Consider the following 20,976-nt stretch of genomic DNA (forward strand, 5'->3'; position numbering starts at 1 on the left):
TTTCATGCTTAGAATGCAATTATATGAATTATCTAACGATACATTTTAAGAATCATGTGAAAAACTATGTTCTAAAACCCTGGTAGACGAAAAGTAAAACAGGCAGAATTGATGATGGGACCCATCGGAATATTCGGCGCGAAATTACCAAACAAACGGGCTCCCACTAATTGTCAAAGTAGATAAACACGAGAAAAACAGCTGTTTCGATCTGTCTCATAAAATGCCTTATTGCAAGCGAGTAGACAAGGGGCGAGTCGTTAGTAAATTGACCTGATACATATTTTACCATTCTTAAAAATGTAATAAATATATGAAATTGAAATTTGCAAGAAAATTTTATCCCGGGATCCCGGGATATCCCGGGATAACGAAAAATTTAATCCCGGATCCCAGGATTTTTTATAGTCCGGGAAACAAGACCCTCTAGACTACACTACTGTAAAATTTGAAGCGTCATTGATAAAATATAATTGAAGTTCCTCCTACATCCATGTCATCTGCTACTGGCCAAGAGAATAATTTTAAAAATCCCTGCACAACCTTTTTTGGACGTCTCTAGAAATTCATCTCAACTTAGGGTCGATTTCGTCACCTCCGCTTAGGGCTTAAACCAGGTTTAAGCGTATGGGTAAGCACCGCTTAAGAGTTAAGCGGAGGTGAAGAAATCGGCCCTTAATGCTATAGCTACTGATAATGGATCTACTTGGGGTGAACATGTTTTGTTGTTTCAACAAAATCAAACACTTGTATCATCTTTTCGAACGTAATGTCTGGATTCTCTGGATTATTTTCCATCAAAGCTAAGGCTTGTTCGCGACAAAATCTGGAAACACAACATTGAGAATTAAAAAAAAAACAATGTAGTTAGTTTATTCGGCTTATTACTCACTTCAAATGACTTCATTCCTTCTCAATGCTTCGATGTATGCACTAAAGTTGGAAACATTTTAATTTCCCGAGAAACAGTTCGTGCCGGAAGATTTGTCCTCTTCTATTTGTTTCACCTTCCCATTCTTCTGGTGGTTCCCTAAATCAGTTTTTGTTCCAGTCCTTGGTATTCTCGTTGTTGTCAAAGAAGCATCAAACTAATTCAAGACTCTATGACCAGCGCTTACAAGGAAACAAGAGCTTTTAAACAAGATTTTGATCCAAATTTTAATAGCGGCTGTGAAAAAAATTGTACCGCGCATAAAAAAATTTACTCCTCCGCTTATTTTAAGTCGCAACAAAAAATAAACGCCAGATAGTCGCCTTGAAAAAGCATAGGGACACGGCAGGTATTTTCGTCTGTTCGTCATAGTCTCGAAAACCAATAAAAGAGACGCTTTTTTATAAAACTCATACGTACCAAATCGTAAGCTCAAGAGAAACGTTCTGCTATAGTGGAGTTCTAGCAAATGTACGTTGCTTTCGTTGGTTTTAGCCCCTACGAGGATGGACGGAAATACCTGCCGTGTCCCTACACGGAAGAAAAAAAGTACCCAAAATTGAGTACTTTAAAACTTACTTTTGAGTTATTTTTTCTCTTCGCTTTCATCCACTCTTTGTCTTCGTCAAAAACAAAAGAGCCAAACAATCCAACGACGCCAGTTCAATACGGGAAGCCAATTTTGAGTTTTATTACCTGAGGTCGAAATTGAGTGAATTAAACTTGAATTTGGGTCAATAAATTTTCCGTTGGGTACTTTTTTAACATGGGAGTAAAGGCAAACTACTTCGACCCTACTTACTCAATTTTGGCTTCCTGTACGGATGTTCGAGGTTGGGTGAATTAAACTCACTATTGGGTAGTTTATTTCTTCCGTGTACCTGCAGAAAAAAAGCTACTTTGATATTTTTTGAAAATTTGACCGCCACGTGGTGGATTGCGGCGATGAATGCTTTGATAGTACTTACGTGCTTTTTGTACTGCGAAGAAGTTTTTCACATCTATGCTGCCGCTAATCGCAAGTCGAGCACATCTGTATATGAAGGTCCATATACAGATGTGCTCGACTTGCGGTTAGCGGCAGTATGAGAGCCTTGGAAAATGATTACAAAAGTTTTCATTTTGTTGCAAGGCACAATATTCGAAAATGCAAAATCATGCTATTTATTATTTTATTTCAACACTTACATTAGATTTTGAAAAAACAGTTAAATATAATATATTGTTACAGCCGTCGGTATTGCATCACTAACCACTTTTTTCCTATTCCACAGACTCCCAGCGGAAAGGACTGGAAAAGCGATTCCAGCTACAGAAGTACATTAGCAAACCGGACAGGAAAAAGTTGGCCGAACGGCTGGGACTCAAGGACTCTCAGGTTTGTACCCATGGCAGCCAATATCTGCGCAAAACAGCGAGAAACATCGTCGTACCATCTTCCCATACTATTTTTTTTTTCTCAGTCGACCAAGCTCGCCTTCTGCTAATGATTTATTCATCTGTTTACACTGGTCTTGTTGTGATTTCTTTAGTTTGTCATTTAATTGAATTTCCGCTCTGCTCTTGTTCTGGTATTTATGTACCATCGGAACATAATCTCCATTCATCGAGAAGAAAAGTGGAAATCCCTCACGTGAAGTAGGGACCAAGTCACAAGAGGAGTAAAGAGATGAATTTATGGCTGCATTTATCAGCGCATTCTTCAAAGCCAACTCGGACATCCGTTTGCATGGCATGGGAGTGAAGAAGCTGAAAAAAAAACAAGTTTGAGTGCATGGCCACCTAAGACCGTTACAATGGGCGGCTTTCAACGGATCGGTTTCATCCTTACAGACGTCAGACACACATGCGGCGTTCTCTCGAAGGAAGCGGAGAGGAAAACCTCACATAAGAACGCAAGGACATAAAAGAATATGCTCCGCCTTGTCGTTACACATAAAACCGGCACTATGTGCCACACCGTCGTCATGAGTCATCATCAGATGATTGTGATGACGGCGATGATGATCATCATCATCGTCATCTCCCAGCTGGAAGACTATTTTTGGGTCGCTCAATGTTTTGGTGTAAAGAATAGTGGTGGAATTGCACTTATTTTCCTCAATAAATTAACTCTCCACATTTTAGTATTGCTTTTTATTTGTCAAGTTTTGAATAAAATGTTATTTTTGTTCTTACAATTGAAAAATGGAATCTTAAGACCCTATCCTCAAATTCCATACTTGGATAGGGATTATTTTGACATGTATTTTTACAACAAATAGCTTTAGCTGAAAAAAATATTTTTACAGGGGTGCATAATAGACCATCTTTTGTTATTTTTCGTCAGTCCCTACAAATGGTTTTGTTCGAAAAAAGAAAAACTAGAACACAAATCATCGACTCATGCCAACTCACAGTTCATCTTCTCTCGGATTCAAATCGTTTGAATAAATTGACCGCCATGGAATCGGAGGATTGCTTTTTCTCTTGCCACTACGAGTATATAATATTTAGTGTTGAAAGGAAAACGTCACGTCTTGAAGCATGAGAAGGTGGGTGGCATGGGACCGTATTGTTGAGCATTTTCGAGAGCTACGGAGAGTGAAAAAGTGTGAGCATTTCAGGAGGACTTCCATGTTGGAGCAAACAGTTCAATGCGCATGTCCTTGGTTCACGAGTGCGGGAACGGTCTGCTAAGGGCGAACGTGCCATCATAAAGAATTCATTCATGCAAATGATAAACTAACGGTGATTAGTGTTGCGATTACGGTCGGGAACAGATGCGGTTGATAAAAATGGTATGGTTTCTTGAGTAACCTTGGAAGGATCATTGAATTATTCATATGATTGAACACTTGTTTACCAGGCCATGGGCATCAGCAAAGAAGTGTATGGCATTATGGACGTAGCGGGTCTAGAAGAAGCTGGATGAAAATTTAGTTTTCTTTCTCATGGGTCATATCAGGGTAAAATCTATAGCATACCAATATTTTATAGTTGTCGGATTTTATTTTCTTAATTCAAAACATCTCAATTTTCAGATTCATAATTAGCGATCATTATATAACCAAGAATCTGCCGTAACCATATGAGAAGAATTTCTGTTGGCAAATTTACTTGTTCATGGCGCAATTTACCGGCATCAGCAGACAGGATTCCGTACCACAAAATTATCTGAGAGCAAATTTGTCATGCTTCATATCATCCTGCAACAAGTCAATGAATACCGTGACCCCCTTTACTTGGCATTCATTGACTACGAAAAAGCTTAGGATCGCATGAAACACAAGAACTTGTGGAGTACCCTGAAAAGCAAACATATTCCGGAAGAAATCGTCGGCCTCATCGAAACTCAGTACGAAGCTTTTGCGTGATTTATACGGGTAGTCGTTGGTCACCACCACTGTCTCTCATAGTAATCAACGAGATGTGCTTGACCGTGTACCAAACCGTGGGTTGATGATGATGCGCTACTAGTGCAAAGGCGCTCTGATATTTATGCTGAGTAAGCTCAACGAAGTAGCCGAACACTCCTCTGTAGAGGGTATCACCATCAACGGCAGTAAAACCAAATAGTTGCATGTTAAATCGAAAAACCCAAATTTACGGTAGACGGAAAAGCAGAGGAGAAGTTCAAAATGTTTTGGAAACCAGTAGGTGTCAGGCAGCGAAGCTAAAATCGACATTGGAGCAAGAGTCAAGAAGGCTTGAGCAACCTTTGCAAGTTTACTGAATATTTGGGGATCAAGTCAACTCATCTAAATATTCTACTCAAATGTGATTTCTGTGTTGTTGTACGCTAGTGAGAAGTGATGTGTTTTAAGTCTTCATCAACCGATGTGTAAGTTTCCTAGTTCAGGTCTGGAGATCTCGAATGCTTAGCTCCATCGACCGACAATGCTATTAAAAACCTTTCTTTTTTGGAAAAGCAACTTTTGAGATTAATTTTCAATGTATAATAAAATTTACCACATTTTTTCGCTGTTCATAATTTTTTTCAAACATCAAAACAATCGGAAAATCGTTTTTCCGTTATAACATTAAAAAATGTTCAAGTTAATTTTTCGTAGGCCCTTCTCAAATGACGAACCAATTGTTTGTGTAAATTATTTAGTTCATACAAAATTATGGGGAAGGGTCATTTTGGCGAAGTTAATTCGACCGAAAGCCATTTGGCGGAAATTTATTCGACTAAAATCCATTTAGCCAAATAAAGCGTAAGACCAAAAATCATTTGGTTCGATACCATTTGGCCAAATTGAACGTTAGGCCAAAAGCAGCTCGCAAATGTTGATCAATAACGGCGCCGGCCAAGTCCTTACAGTCAGTTGGGAAAGGGAGGGAATCTTGGTGTGTGGTTATTGTTGCTACTAGAGACCGAGAATACATCTGCATCTCCACAATTACCACGGGAAGGTAGTGTTGTTATTTGGGTGGGGTAATCAGTAACATAGATCGGGATTCACAATGGAAAGTGATGTGATCTATGCAACTTCTACACAACAGCATTTGATTTCCTTAATTTGTTCAATTGTTCATTCTTCGCGAGAATAAACAATCAATCGCTCAAAGTGAGCGATTGTTCATTTGAATTTCGGATTAGGCGCCCGCGTTATCATTTCATTAACGTAAGAAAAGTAAAAAAGAAACGGGATTGAAAATAATTGATAGCAATCGGAAAGCTAATGTTATTCAGCAACCCTTATTTTATCTCTATTTGACGTTAAGTAAGAATGTAAATTTACGTTCATTTTACATGTCGTTTATTTTGCATTACTTTCGCGCGCGCGTGTGTGTCACTTGCCTTGACCAGTATACCGTAATCAGGATCTCACTGGTATTAATCCTGATGTGCCGGTTGGCACTCGTGTTGGGCTTGTGCGCTTTGAGCGGCACACGGTCGCTTCCCAGTCTACATAAAATCGCACATGGTGCAATACAAGATGCTAAATTGGAGACGATATACATACATGTTGTGTGGAAAAGTACCTATCGCCTGCACTTCAGCATCCTACACGACACCATATACATTCATGTGTTGACTGGGTTTGATAGGGCCTGCTTATGGACACATGCAGCTTTTTGTAGAGGTTTAACAGAGCCCACTGTCAAACCCCACTACATCCTAGGCAGGCCCCCTAACTCGCAGTGGCCATGGGGAGGGGTCGTCAAGCCCTTGGACATAGTCCCTGCTGCCCCTTATTTGGCTGAAAATGTTGTATGGCAGAAAAAGTCGTTTGGCCGAATTGATCATTATGTCGAAAACGCCGTTTCGCCGAAAGTACCGTTTGGCCGTAATGGTCGTTTGGCTGAAAACGTCATTTGAATAAAAATGACATTTGGCCGAACGGTTCATACTATCGGAATTTTCGTCTGGTCGATAAGGTCATATGATCTAAAATGTCTTTTATTCGAATAATAGTAAATGTAAAACCGTTAAGTGATCCATGAAAAATAAGAAGTAAGAATTAGGAAATGAATTTTTCAAAAAAAAAGTTGAGCGGGATGTCTTACTTCTTATTTATCACTTTCTCACGTCTCACTGCGAAAAGTGCAAAGTGAGAAGTATGAAATGAGAAATAAGTAGAGGGAAGTAACAAGTAAGCAGTAAGATATGTCTCACTTATCACTTTCCGTATCTAAAATCCAACTTTTTTCTTATTACTTATCATTTTTCATTTCTCACAGTGAGAAGTAAGAATGACAAGTGGGAATTAAAAAGTGAGAGGATAGAAGTTGTTTTTTTATTTCTCACTTCTCATTTCTTCAATCTCACTTTTCGCTTTACAGTTCTTGCTTCTTTTTTCTCACTACTCATTTTACACTTCTGACTTTTCACAATGAAAAGTGAGAAGTGAGACGTCTTATTTTTCAATTCTCACTTTTTATCGCTTATATTTTTCCCAGTGAATTATGTGAAGTGAGTAGAGAGAAATGACGTTTGTAAAGTGAGAAATGGAACGTCATACTTCTCACTTCCCTTATTTATCTTTTCTTACTACAGTAAGCTACAGTAAGCTTACTACAGTAATCAGCTTACAAGCCACAATTTTCACTTCTCACTTTTCATCTATTGCTTCTCAAAAGACCGGGGAAGGGTAGCTTGGCCGAAACCCATTCGGCCGAAAGCCATTTGGCCGAAAGGGTAATTTAGCCGAAAAGGTAATTTGGTCGAATAGGTTAGTGAGAAGTTTGAAAAGTGAGAAATTAAGAATGAGAAGAAAGACGTTCCAATTTTCACTCTAAATTTTTCTCTTCTCACTGTAAAAAGTGAGAAGCACGAAATGAGTAGTGAGACGTCTCACTACCCACTTCGCACTACTCACTTTCTACAGTGAGAAATGAGGAGTGAAAAGTGAGAAGTTTCACATCTCACTACTCATTTCTCATTTCTCGCCGTAAAAAGTGAGTTATGCGAAGTGAGTAGTGAGACGTCTCACTACTCACTTCGCGCTTCTTACTTTTGACACCGAGAAGTGATAAATCAAGAGAGAGAAGTCAGACGATTCACTTCTCACTCCTTATTTATCACTTCTCGCTGTAAAAAGTGAGAAGCGCGAAGTGAGTAGTGAGACTTCTCACTACTAACTTCGCGCTCCTCATTTTTTTACAGTGAGAAGTGAGAAATGAGGAATGAAAATTGTCTCTCTTCTCACTCTTCAGTTTTCTCTTCTCACTTTTGACAGCCCTAATGACAATTTCGGTCAAACAACCCTTTCGGCCAAATTACCCTTTCGGCCAATTGACCCTTTCGGCTTAATGACCCTTTCGGCCAAATGACTCTTTCGACCAAATCACCCTTTCGGCCAAATAACCCTTCACGACTCTTCCGGCCAAACGAGCCATTCGGCCAAATGGACCATTCGCCTAAATGACTTTCGGCCTACTGGTCTGTTCGGCCAAATGATATATTCGGCCAAACAACTTTCGGCCTAGTGGCATTGTGTTTCGGCCAAACGACCGTTCCCCCAAAAGACCATTCCGATCAGACGGCATTTTATTACTGGGAAAAGTAAGAAGTGAAAATGAGAAGAGAAAAATGAGATGTCTCACTCCCCACTTTTCTCTCTTGATTTCTACGCAATCTACGGCTATGCAAACTTTGAAAATTGGAAAAACATTATTGTTTGTTAAACGTTTCGACACGGGGATGTTCTCTTATGAAGACACCATCCTCGTATCGAAACGTTGGACTAATAAAAATCTAGTTTTAATTTTCAAAGACTGCGTAGCTGTTTTGAGTTCAATTAACAATAAACAGCCGATCCTTCAATATTTTTTTGTTACTATGGAAAGTAAAAAGTGCGTAGTGGTAAGTCTAGACCAACATTTGCACATGCTTGTCTAGTATGATATGATGAGTGAGACGTGAGAAGTGGGACGTCCATTTATCACTCTACATCAATGTTGGAAAAATCAGTCACAAATCTCGAACGACATATTTAGCCATTTCGGCTTAATTACGTCCGGCCAGTTTGGTTTCGGCCCAATGATTTGTGTTACGATAGCAGAAAGGCGCCAATGGATCACATTTTTTTCAGTAGACAAGAAGACAAATGTAAGCCTAGATTGAGTTACACATCTAAAAACAAAACAAAATAAAATTATTACAAAAGTTAATCACAGGTAATCAAATTCGGAATCAGAATACAAGAAATTCTTGCATTCTCGAATATGTCCATTTCTTATACAGAGCTGTAAGAAAATTTAACATCCGCTGGTTGGGTGTTCAAATAAAATTAATTCAATCAAATAGCCACTTTTGCCAACAACTTCCTTCCTCGTTTCCTGCTGGATCTGACTACTTGAAAAAAAATCCACCCCGCAGCTCTTTATTGAAAATGAAAGCGGAAAATTATAACAAACTTTTCTATTTTAATTTTCCGCGCCTCGGAGCTCGTTAGCACATTTTTCGCCGGCTCCCTCCCACCGGGATCAAACCTCGAAAGCCCCTAATGGAGATCTAATAATAAAAGCGTGACGTCCACCCACGATGAGCTGCGCGCAACGAACCTACAGCAATGGGATGATAACTTAATTGAAGATTAATCGTTCCACCGAAGGCAAATCCATGAATTAATTCTTCTCTTCCAGAGCAGCCACGAGCCACGAACCATAAAAGAAATGATCCCTTTCGAGTGGCTGGTGATTTCACGGCTCATGAGCATCTCCCGCTCGCTTGCCCACAAGCGAAATACTCGTCGCAGACTGAAATAATCGATTCCACCAGCAGAGAAGCAACCGGAGCGCCGGAAAAGCGGGAAATATTCATTACGATCCCCGATAACATCAGATTAAATCAATTTCAAACTCCCGGGCCGTGGTGGCCCCAGAGAAAACATCAAAGTCGGAAAAATGTCAACTGCAGACCTTCGTTCCAAGCCATTCGTCGTCGTAGTCCTTGCGTTGGGCGGATTTTTTCTCCCCTATAAGCCGGTGGCTGGTGGCGGGAGAGCTTTTTTTTACTTCTTGGCAGCCCTTTTGAGGGAAGTTGGTCGATGGATGGATAGATGGTTGGGAATCGTTTCTTTATTTGTCATGTTGTACAATCTTGATTGTTTCGGCATTGGTGCTGCGGTGCTGCCGGTCCAAACTCGGACGGACGTTGGCAGAGAATGAATCGAATGGGAGAGCTCCTGCGGGAAAACTCCGATTACAACGACGATGGACGTCAGGAGATCGTTGTCCGTCCATCCATCCTCGAATTTTCCCGATTGTGGGAGGTTCTTTTTTTCCACTCTTTTGCTCGCAACCAAATCCATTGTAGTTGGATGACTCGACTCGATTCCGGATTCCAGTTCGGCTTTGTGTGCACTTAATGGCTTTTCCGCTTTTTCTTCCACATGATTGCTAATTGATTATGCACTTATGTCTGGTGTTCTCGGAATTGTTCAGTGAGTGGAGAAATTGCTTTCGAACTGTAATGATGATTGGATTGGGTTCAATTTACTTTTTTTTAGATTTTAAAACTCCTATTGTTGGTACTTAGATGAGAGTATATCAGTGCGTATGGTTTTCCATGTCTATTCTATTCGAAAATTTAAACAATTTTTGATTATTCATTAGCTTCCAGTTCAATGGTGTCCCGATGATCCGAAACCGGTCTCCGGATGTAGATCTAACCTACTTCAATACCTGATTTCCAGTGCCCTTTTGCCATTTAGCTCTCAGCTTGATCTTATTACCTTTGAGCTTCTGTCTCGATCGCGAATGACTCGGGTAGTCCTCGACCGTGTATCCATCCTACTCCGACATCGGGTGCTCCCCAGTGTTGGTAGAATCATACTCAAATCTCAAACATTGAGGCTTCATGCACGAGCTAACTCGCTTCCGATTCTGTATGAAGAGCATCGCGATCGTAAGACGCGTTTGTACCTTCCAAATAAATTCCACCACTTGATTGTACCGTCGAGTGGAGTCGACTCGAGTTACTAAAGACGATCTTACTGTTGAGGTCGAAATACGTATCTGTCAAGGTACAATCAAGTGGTGCAATTAAATGGGAAAGTACAAACTCGTCTTATAACAAGTGAAGACATTCCAAAGTAATTTTCTTATCGCTTCGCTCACTCACCGAAAAATATTTTCGCTCTTAAAAGCGTCAAAATGCAATCGAGGCGTATCTTTTCTTTACTTATGGGTTTATTAGCCATTGTTAGTTCAATGCATTCAACAATAAAAAACACGTAAAAATTATGCAATGATGCAAATCGCAAGCTTTGAACAACAAACTGTGTGAAGATTTCGGGGCGTCAAATTGTTGATTCAGTGTTATCTGTTTAGATGCAGACTAAATAAATGAAATGAATGCTCAGAACATTCATAATTGTTGGAAATAGTCACGTTTGAACCTACTTTTTGGGAGCAGATTCCATTTCGATCAGCTTTAAAGCAAAAACATAATTTATTTATTATTCGTTTGTTTCATAAAATCTTTCCTAATCTTACATTCTAGTATTATAATCTAGCGGACCTTTTTTCTCCAACATACGAGACTTTAATTTTTTTCGACTGTTTCAGAGTTGCCAGTTTAACCAACAATAAGTTGAATTTTCTCAACAATAATAATTATTCGATCGATTATCACTGAGTTGATGTTTCGTAACAAATCCTGCCATACAAGAACATGTTTTTTTATCACCACGATGGCCCTTTTTTTAGCAACTCTCTAAGCCTGCGATTCTCCACCTGGGGTACATGTACCACTTCGCCTTCGCTGGTCCCAGGAGGTACTTCGGACAAAAAAGCGTAATAGCGGAAGTATTACAATTCCAATCAAAACTTATTGATAAAGTTTTGATAATTAGATATTTCTTTAATTTCAACACTTTGTCTTGTACATCATATGCATGGCGATCAGAAAATCAAGTCCAATTGCAACCTGCCCTCTACAACCAGCACAGTGTATGAAGGGCTGCGGAACAAAAGTTTGAACGAACAAATCGTGAGAATGAGCAAATTTCAAAAATATTCGATGCAATATACCTGATTGAAACAAAATGTTTAATAATATATTTTCAAGAGGTTCGAAAGCGTTCTTACAAGAGGCGTGTAAGCCTTTTTTTCAAAAACTTCGGCATCCTACTTTCAAGAGGCCTGGAAGCCTCTTCCATGTAGTTCGGAAGCGTCCTCTGAAAAGACCCGGAAGCATTTTTCATGGAACCCGGAAGCCTCGTTGTAAGATGCGCGAGAGTCAGTTTTTAATAGGCTCTGAATCCTCCCTTCAAGAGGCCTGGAAGTCTTATTTCAAAAGGCCCGTAAGCAGGAAGAGTTTCGGAAGCCCCTTTTTGTGAGGCTCAGAAGCCTCCTTTCAAAGGGCTCGGAATTATTTATTTGAGAGGCTCGGAAGCCTACTTTCAAGAACCTCAGTTGTGTCCTTTCATAGCCACCGTTCAAGAGGTTCGGAAGCTTTGCTTCAAGAGGTTTGGCAGCCTGTTTTCAAGAAACGCGGAAGCCTATTTTCAGGAAACTCGGAGGCCTCCAATAGGCATCAAAGTCCTGTAGGAAGCTTGATGTATAAACTTAATGTGAATTGGAAAGTTTCACGGAGTAATGAAAATTTTGTCCAACTTTATAGAGATCCATATATTCCGTTATTTTTCAGGTCCATTTTTCATATATCTTATTAGTTACGTTTTTGTTTTCATTTACAGGAAAAAATTGTGGGTACAAAAATTAATGCAAAAGTTCGAAGAGGTACCTCTCAAGAAAAAGGTTGAGAACCGCTGCCCTATGCGATTTATGTTCTGTGTCCCATTTGGGTTTTCACTTTTAAGTTAACTCCATGAATAGCATATAATTTCCACTTAACATGACGGAAAGTGAGACTTTGTTTGGGAGAAAAAAAATACCAAACCAACCTTGTCCCATATTGAATGTAGCCGCGTACCAGTATTTAGTCCCATAAAAAATAAATAAACCGATTGCTTAGAGTCTAATTATTTTTCCATTGACCGTTTCACGTAAACTCATAGAATGAGGAACAACTTTACAAAATTTTAATTAGATCGCAGAATATTTGAACATTTTTAAAAAGTTTTGTATGGGAAATACGATTTGAAACTTCATCAGCTATTGTCTCAGTATGCGAAAATCCTATATGAGACTGATATGAAAGTACCGGCAGTGAAGGCTCCTTAAATGTTTGCGCATGAAGATTTGACAGTGCTTTAGTTACATTTTTATTATTTACACGTATTGATTATATGAATCTGTGTCAAAAGTTCGAAGGTCGAATGACAAAAAGTAGGATAGGACAAAAGATCAAAAGGACAAAATGTCGAAGGAAAAGACGGTCGATAAACTGACAAAAGGTTTAGGGAAAAGAAAGCTGAAAATAATTACTGGATCAAAAGGTCGAAAGGACAAAAGATCGAAGAGACAAAAGGTCGACAGAACAAGTAGTTGAATAGACAGAATTCGTAAGTTTCATTCTTTTAATCATAGGCTGTTCTTACGAGTTATGTCTGTCAAGTCAAGCTCTGTGAGATCTTTCAAGTCGCCTCTATGTACCACTAGGCGAGTACAGGACCAATAAGTAAACATACGCTAACTCTAACAACAATTTTTTTTTTGTATTTGCTCAAAATCACTATTTTACTTTCTAAAACTAGTTTGAGCACATTTTAGGCAAAAATTTTCAATTCGTGATATCATCAATTCAAAGTGTTCACATTTTGTTTTTCTAGCTCAGAATTAATTTAAAACCACATTTGAACAAGCATTGAAGCTTATACTATTGATCGACATCGTAAGCTTTTTGGAAATCTGAACCATTTTTTTTTTTTTTTTTTTTTTGTCTTTATTATCGAGACTTTCAGCCCGAGGCTGGCTCGTCTCGTAAATCTGAACAATTAAAAATTACAAAAAATATCAAAGAAGAGGGTTACTAGTTCATTCAATGAAACAATAATAAGGGTCCGTTTACAAATTACGAAACGCAAACTTAGGCAATTTCAGACCCCTACCTACTTTACGGTTTCTAATAATAAAACTAAATTTATTTTATTCGTTTATATTTATTTCAAAACCAAATTTTACTCCCGTTAAAACGTATCGTCTTTTGAGCATATAAAACTAAAATTATTATCACTAGAAGATGGTATGCTAAGCCAAAAATGATATGATTCAAATGATCAGTTTGATGAAATTGAGTGAAGAACTATGTTTGAACAAAGGGAAAATTCTAAAATGAAATATTATCAAGTGAAATACCAATAAATATATATATATATATATATATATATATATATATATATATATATATATATATATATATATATATATATATATGCGAAACTCGAAAAAAGAAAGCTGTTGATTAAAAGAAGGAGAAATTAAACAATTAAATATTATTAGGTGAAACTTGAATAAACATAGATGTGCAAAAGAATAGTTGATTAAAACTTGACGTTTAACTTAATTTTTGACCTTTCGACCTTTTTGTAATTGTAATTGTTTATTGCTAATATTGTAATTGTTTGTTGCTAATATTGATTTAAAAAATGTAATTGCTTATCGCTAATATTGATTTATTTTGTTTTTTTTTTCGTGGAAAATTTGATTTCTTTATGGTAAATTCTTCTTTTATAATTGCAATTTTTGCTTTTGAAAGTGCCAATTTATTTTTGTTCTGTGGAAAATTCTCAATTGTTTATTGACATTTTGCATTATTTGTGGAAATTTTATATTTGTCTATTGCTCATACCCTGATTTCTTTATTGGGAATTTCCTATTTTTTATGGAAAATTTCTAATTCTTTTTTATTTCATTAGAAATTCATTGAATTGTTCGTCATTATATGATGACGTACGTCAACGGGTAAGGGTCGTTTGGCCGAAACCCATTCGACCAAAATCCATTTAGCCGAATGCCACTAGGCCGAAAGTTGTTTGGCCGAATATACCATTTTTCCGAGAGAGTCATTTGGCTGAAAGGGCCATTTGGCCGAAAGGGTCATTAGGCAGAAAGGGTCTTATGGCCGAATGGGTCATTTGGCAAAAAGGGTCATTAGGCCGATAGGGTCTTTTGGCCGAAAAGGTCATTTGGCCGAAAGTGTCATATGGCCGAAAGGGTCGTTTGACCCAATAATAGATTTGGCCGAATAAGACATTTGGCCGAAAGGGTCATTTGGCCGAAAGGGCCGTTTGGCCGAAAAAGTCATTTAGCCGAAAAGGCCATTTAGCCGAAAGGCTCGTTTGACCAAAAGGGTCATTTGGCCGAATAGGTGAAAGTGAGAAAGTGAGAAATTAGGAGTAAGAAGAGAGACTCTCATTCCTCATTTCTCACTTCTCACTGTAAAATAAGAGGAGTGCGGAGTGGTGAGACGTCTCACTTCTCACTCCTCATTTCTCACTTCTCACTGTGAAAAGTGAATAGTGCGAAGTAGATAGTGAGACGTCTCACTAATCATTACGCACTTCTCACTTTTTACTGTGAAAAGAAAAAAATGAAGAGTGAGAAGTGATACGTCTCGCTTCTCATTCCTAATTTCTCACTTCTCAAATGACCTATTCGGCCAAATGACCCTTTCAGTCAAATTACCCTTTCGGACCAATGACCCATTTGGCCAAATGACGGAGTAGCAACTACGAATTGTGCGGTCATCAAGCTCAAGCATAAGCTGAACCATCAGGAATTCTTAAATGATTTGTCACGATTTTCTAAACTCCCTTCTCCATCTTCTTCTTCATTGGCATTACATCCCTGACTAGGACACTGCCGCCTCGCCGCTTGTTCATTAAGCACTTTCATAGTTATTAACTGCGAGGTTTCCGAGCCATGTTACCATTTTTGCATTTGTATATCATGAGGCTGACACGATGATACTTTTATGCCCAGGGAAGACGAGACAATTTCCTACACTAAAATTTGCTGAACTGGACCGGGAATCAAACCCAGCCACCCTCAGCATGATCTTGCTTTTTAGCCGCGCATCTTACCACATGGCTAAGGAGGCCCTGATCAATGATGTACATCGGAGTCGGTTCTTACACGATTTATATTTTCTCAATTTTGCACTCATCCGAAACGCGTAACGCGTATTAATTACCACGACCCATTTTTTTTTGAAGCATTTGCAAAGATTGGAAAATTGAAGTTACACGACCAAAGATACGAGCGAAAAAAAAAATCGTTTAAAAACAGAATCCTGTGTACTTTAAAGTACACCAGTTTCTTCAATTGAGCTCAAAACATAGCCGTTATCACAAAATATCATAACTTTTCAGGAAAAAACTGCCAAATACTTCTTACTTTTTGAAGCATCTTCAACCAACTAAACTTTTTATTTTTATTTTCAAGTGAGTTTCAAATAGTTATTGGAATGTAAATTATTGCCAAACAGATTTCGCCAAGAGCGCGAGGAATGTACGCTACGGCTCTGGTCGTACAGTTTTATTATTTCCCCATTGCAGCATGACAAAATTATTTGTGTGCATATTTTTTACACAGTTTATGATGACCGAAGACGTTACTATTATGTGTGAAAATCATTCATGATGCGTAAATAATGCGTAGTGTATTTAGATACAACCTAAAACCTATGAAGAACTTTACTTCTTTTCTTTTATTCTAATTTCAAAATCCGGATAGCTCAGATGTAAAACTACATACAGAACTGCTACCTACTGAGAAAAAATCAATGAACGCCAGACATTCTTCCACCCTCCCCTGGAGATGTAAGCAAATAAATCGCAAAGAATCCACAGGAAAAAGAAGCATAAACAATCCATGCTCAATGGACACATTTCCACACCAAGCCACACAACTTTGATTGAATCGTATCGGTTCAACTAAGTGAATGAAACTGAACCCAAATCAAACATTCAACTATTAACAGTCGATATTCCGTCAAGATTTGCTTTCCTGAACATAACACAGTAACAAATCGTCGTCGAACGAAACATGACCCGATCGCGAAAATCGCCAGCTGTGTCCAACCGAACAAATAATAGGCACGCATCATTTGTCGAAAAACTTGAAAGCCACGTGAATCACTTTTCAAAAGGCTTCGCTTCGTCTCTATAGGTTCAGCGGCCGAGCAGTAAGGTTTACCGTTCGAAGTGAAGTGAGTTTACTCACCAAGCAGCAAACATCATTAGATTGAATAGAACATGTTTGAGCAGATTTGAAAACCCAAGAACGTTTTTAACCGAGGTGAATAGCGTAGCGAAGAAGGCACATGTTCAATTATTTTAACGAAATTTGTCGACCTTCAGACGGGCGATGAGCAAGGTTTTTTTTTCTTCTGAGTCTTAGAGAAGAGGGACCACCCCTTGGTAAAAAAATCGTTAATATCTCCGGTAAACATTAGCTTATATCCGTCTGCTGTTGATTCAATCGACAGGTGGATGGAAGAAAATAAACAAAACAAATCCAAATTTGTCGTCTAATCTGGCTGTGACTTTGGTTCGAGTTCAAGATCATGGGAGTGACGAAAATTCTGGGACCCCCGGCTGCTGATCAAAGTACTGTTGGTAAAAAATGAATTTGCAAATTATCTTTGAGCGAGATTTACCAATTAAATGCATTTTATCAGATTTACGTTAAACATGAGGTGTTCCAACAACTTATTAACTGCAATTTATTTTTGATCGGTAACATCATAGATATGTCTAAAACTTTATGAATCCGCAGTTCTAAAGCACATGCTTCTCCATGATTTCGACGTCTTTTTATATTTTCTTAGCTGAATATTATCTACACTTGTTTTATTTTTTGCTTTGGCATTCGCGCTACGTGTACAGCCCTATGTAGTTCGTCATATTTTATGAGCTTACAATTTACGTTTCAAACGACGCTGCCACATGTCATAGATGAAATGAAAGTAGGTATGAATCGTATCGCAATCCAAGATGCATCCTGCCTATTTTCCCACTACTGTGTCTCACCCTGAATCACAAACTAAATGTGTGTATGCGGGATGTGTATAAAAGTCACCAAGCCGTCGCCGTCGTCGACGCTGTTGTCGTCGTTCCAGAGAGAGATCGATGTCTGTTTATGAGTAATTGCATCCAGAAGGTGACAATGGCAGACCGGCGACCAAGTGCGTACGCCTAATAGCATATTGCTTCCACTTCGGTTGTTGCCTTTACTGCTGCACGTCATCGTCCCTTTCTGCCCTAGTCACAAATGGCAACACGTATCCATCTTCAGGCCACGACGAATAAACCCCCTCTCGGTGCGGATTCGTGGGAGGCAGTATAGAATATAGATTGGAGGGTCATAACATTTATTCATCGCATTCGCAAGAAATATTTTGCAGCTCGACACTTTCCGAGCTGAAAGAGTTGCTATTTTGTGTCACATTTAAATCGTTACTGCTGCCTTGCTTGGAGAGTGTGAAATAGTTAACGGGAGAGGAAGGATGGTTCGCATGTCGGAATACAAGAATAACAGAGAAAAGGATATCATTGGAATATTTGAACGTCGGGTGGGTGGGAGTCAGCTTCCTTCGCAAAGGATAATGAATTAAATATAGCAAAGCCAGTGCTAGTGTTGCTGCCTTCTCGGAGCTCGGAGCGAATTCATTTTAGGTATGTTCGTATCATCCGTTTGTGTCTGGCAATGAGGTTGAAAATTTCATAAAACAGGATTAAGTTGTTATCTCGCAGACAGATATCCGAAACAGATTTTCCCAGTCCGTTTGAGCAAGCAATCAGAGTGCAGAGTAGTGGCTAAGCCGTGAACGGGTTTTGTTGGAACGGAACTTGCAATCATGAGTTCCAGTTGGGAAATACATGTGTTCTCTGCACGAATCATTTCAATCATTCGTACATTCGCCTGGGGCAACATGCATAGTTTTGTGTAGCAATGAGGGTTGGATTATTTGTGATTTGTGCTGAAATCTGCTGAATAAATGATTACTACAAATTTCTTCAAACAATATGGCTCAATGCTTGAAACTATCATTTTTGGCTTGCTGGAACACACATTTGTAGTACTAGACTAGTACAGCCTTCAGTATGTACCATTGAAATCGTCTAAATAATCCATAATAAAGAAAACCGCCCAAAAAGATACTGATTAATCAACCTAGCAGTAATGGGCACTTGTGCTTTATTAAAAAAAAGTTTTCTGGTTATACTGTTTGAGCCCAGGAGCCAGGATAGTACAGGATTGTTCGTCTATTGCTTCCTATTCCTATCAGTCTTAGGTCACGCCGTTCTAATCCCGCCGTCTAGCTTACCCAATCATTCCTTTCTGGCTCACACCGATCTGGCTCTGCACACCAAGATGTCAACTCCGTCATGGGCTCACTGCATCCGCAAAGATAACCTTGGGATTAAGGAGGCGACAATTCCAGCTGGGTTCGAGGGTAGCCTATTAGAACCTATTAGGACCTATTAGAAATTAATAAAGCGATCAACAAAGCAACTACGGTGGCAAAAAAAATCGTAAGGAGGGGTTTGATGTAGTTTACACTCAACGCATCGGGTGCGTGGGAGTAGGAGTTGAAAGAGGTGAATGGTGAAGCAGCCATCGAGGAAAACCGGAAAACGGTGGTGTAACAAGCTAGTCAGTCACCTTAGGCGGGAAGCCAACCCAATAAAGTTAACATGCGGTCGGACGGTCCCTATCAAACGGTAGCCATTAGGACGAAGATGGAGAAAGCGACAATCACGTGCCCGGCAAGAGCTAGGGAGAAGTACTGCTGAAAAATACAGAGAGAAAGTCGCTACGTCTACGTGCACAAGCTGGTGGAAATTGGTAAAGTGATTTGTATCATAAGGTGGACGAAAGGTGAAGTAACAGATCTGCATGATGAGGGGATCATTCAATGTAAGCAGCTGGACAAGATCACTACTGTGGAAATATCGTCTCAGTGATCTAGGGCCAGGTTGGAGTGGTGGTAGCACAGGTACCCATTCATTTGCAAAGAGGATCACAGAGCATGCAGATTTCCACGATCAAGCTACCGGCCACCGACACCGTTAAGATGAACATAGTTGGTAAGCTGAAGTTGGATGGTCAGAATGTCCTGCTGGCTTCTGCCAACCGCCGGTAGTTAACAAGTGCTTCCGCTGTATCGAAGCGGGTCACAAAGATCCGGACAGGAGGGTAAACAGTTCGGCGAAGAGGGCCATTGTGTACACTATTCGCGAGCAGGAAGTAGGTACACAACAATCGCACAAGTAAGACAAAAATGGTTGTATCAACTTGAGTTTGACTGCAGTTGCAATAATCAATGAGGAACTGAGTGCGTGTTTTCTCTTGTTTCGGACAGCAGAACGATCGCGCTGTACGTCGAAATGTTGTTCTGCATTGCGCAGCCGGTAATAAAGTTCATAATAAGTTCAGTGCGTGTTTTTTTTGGATTAGCCTTCGAGAAAGCGTTGTGCAGTGCGTGTTTTAGTCGTCGCGAAGTAGTTAAGATATCGAATCAGTCTTTGGGAAAATACGTAAGACACGCGTTGCTTTTTCGTTTTTGTATCATCATGAATATGGCGTCGTTCAAAAGAAATAATTAGTCGCTTACCAAGGCGATTTTCAATATATTTCCTTCCCAACTAACATACTATTCCTTTCCAGTGCTCTCATGGAGATACAGAGGATCTTCGGTCTCTTTTAGCAATTAGTGTTGAACTAATTTTCCTCGCCTTATCCTAATTAACAGTAAGGACGTGGCCGGCATCGTTATTGGTCTTGAATTAAAGAAACTCCGAAGCATGTACAGTACTATTCAATTGGTGGTGTACAGAAAACTATTCAATTGGTGAGCTGTGCATTATTTGTTGTTTCTCGGCCAATCACGACTAGCAACTACGATGGGTACAGTCAATCAAGCTAAGCTATTACAGAGGATCGCACACTTCTTTTGACAGAAGCGACACGTGTTACAAGTGCATGAGCTAATGAGTACCATTTATTCAGCTGCAACGTCCCGAGAACTGATGAAAATTATGCAATGCTCGACCGGTGGCTGCTGCATGCTTACCGTAAGTTGGTTAAAGAACTGCCCATGAAACAAAGAAGAAATCTCTGGAAAATGTTATAAGCCAGATTTTTTTTCGCAGCATGTTTCCAAATTTGTTTGTCTTGTGTTTTTTTTGTCCTTTCGACCTTTTGTCCCTTCGACCTTTTGTCTCGTTGACCTTTTGTCAATCGATCTTTGTCCCAAAGCCGATTTGAGAAGCTAGTGGAACTCGTCTCGAACTCGATTATTCTGGTCCTGGGGAAGGGCTCTCAGGCAAACGGTAACTCACATGAAGCGCTTGCTCAGAAAGTCTAGAATGAAAGTCTTGATGAGATGACCTTCTTATTTAAGCAGCTGGAAAAAAATAGTGGTAGAGATCGTCGCAGCCGTCAAGGGTCAGGTTGGAGTGGTGGTGCCCATCCTTCTGTAAAGAATGTGGATTTCCACGATCAAGCTACCGGGCATCGGCACCATTAAGATGACCAAAGTTGGTAAGCTGAAAGGTGGATAGTCAGTATATTCAGCTGACGCCTTTCAACCGCCCGTAGTCAACAAATTCTTCCGGTGTCTCTACCCGAGCAGCAGAAATCAGACCAAAATAGTTACAGCAACTTGATTGAAACTGAATCTGGTCATTGGTGACTTG

General features: G+C 39.4%; 1 protein-coding gene across 1 annotated transcript in view; it reads left to right on the plus strand.

Moving 5' to 3' along the window:
- Positions 1-20,976, plus strand: part of LOC134214014 (homeobox protein 5) — a 97,981-nt gene that overhangs the window by 59,280 nt on the left and 17,725 nt on the right. Inside the window, exon 4 of the mRNA XM_062693467.1 lies at positions 2,206-2,309. Within this exon, the coding sequence (XP_062549451.1) occupies positions 2,206-2,309 (104 nt within the window). The remainder of the gene's footprint in view (positions 1-2,205; positions 2,310-20,976) is intronic.

This window comes from Armigeres subalbatus, chromosome 2 (assembly GCF_024139115.2).
Source record: "Armigeres subalbatus isolate Guangzhou_Male chromosome 2, GZ_Asu_2, whole genome shotgun sequence".
In the NCBI taxonomy this organism is placed as follows: domain Eukaryota; kingdom Metazoa; phylum Arthropoda; class Insecta; order Diptera; family Culicidae; genus Armigeres; species Armigeres subalbatus.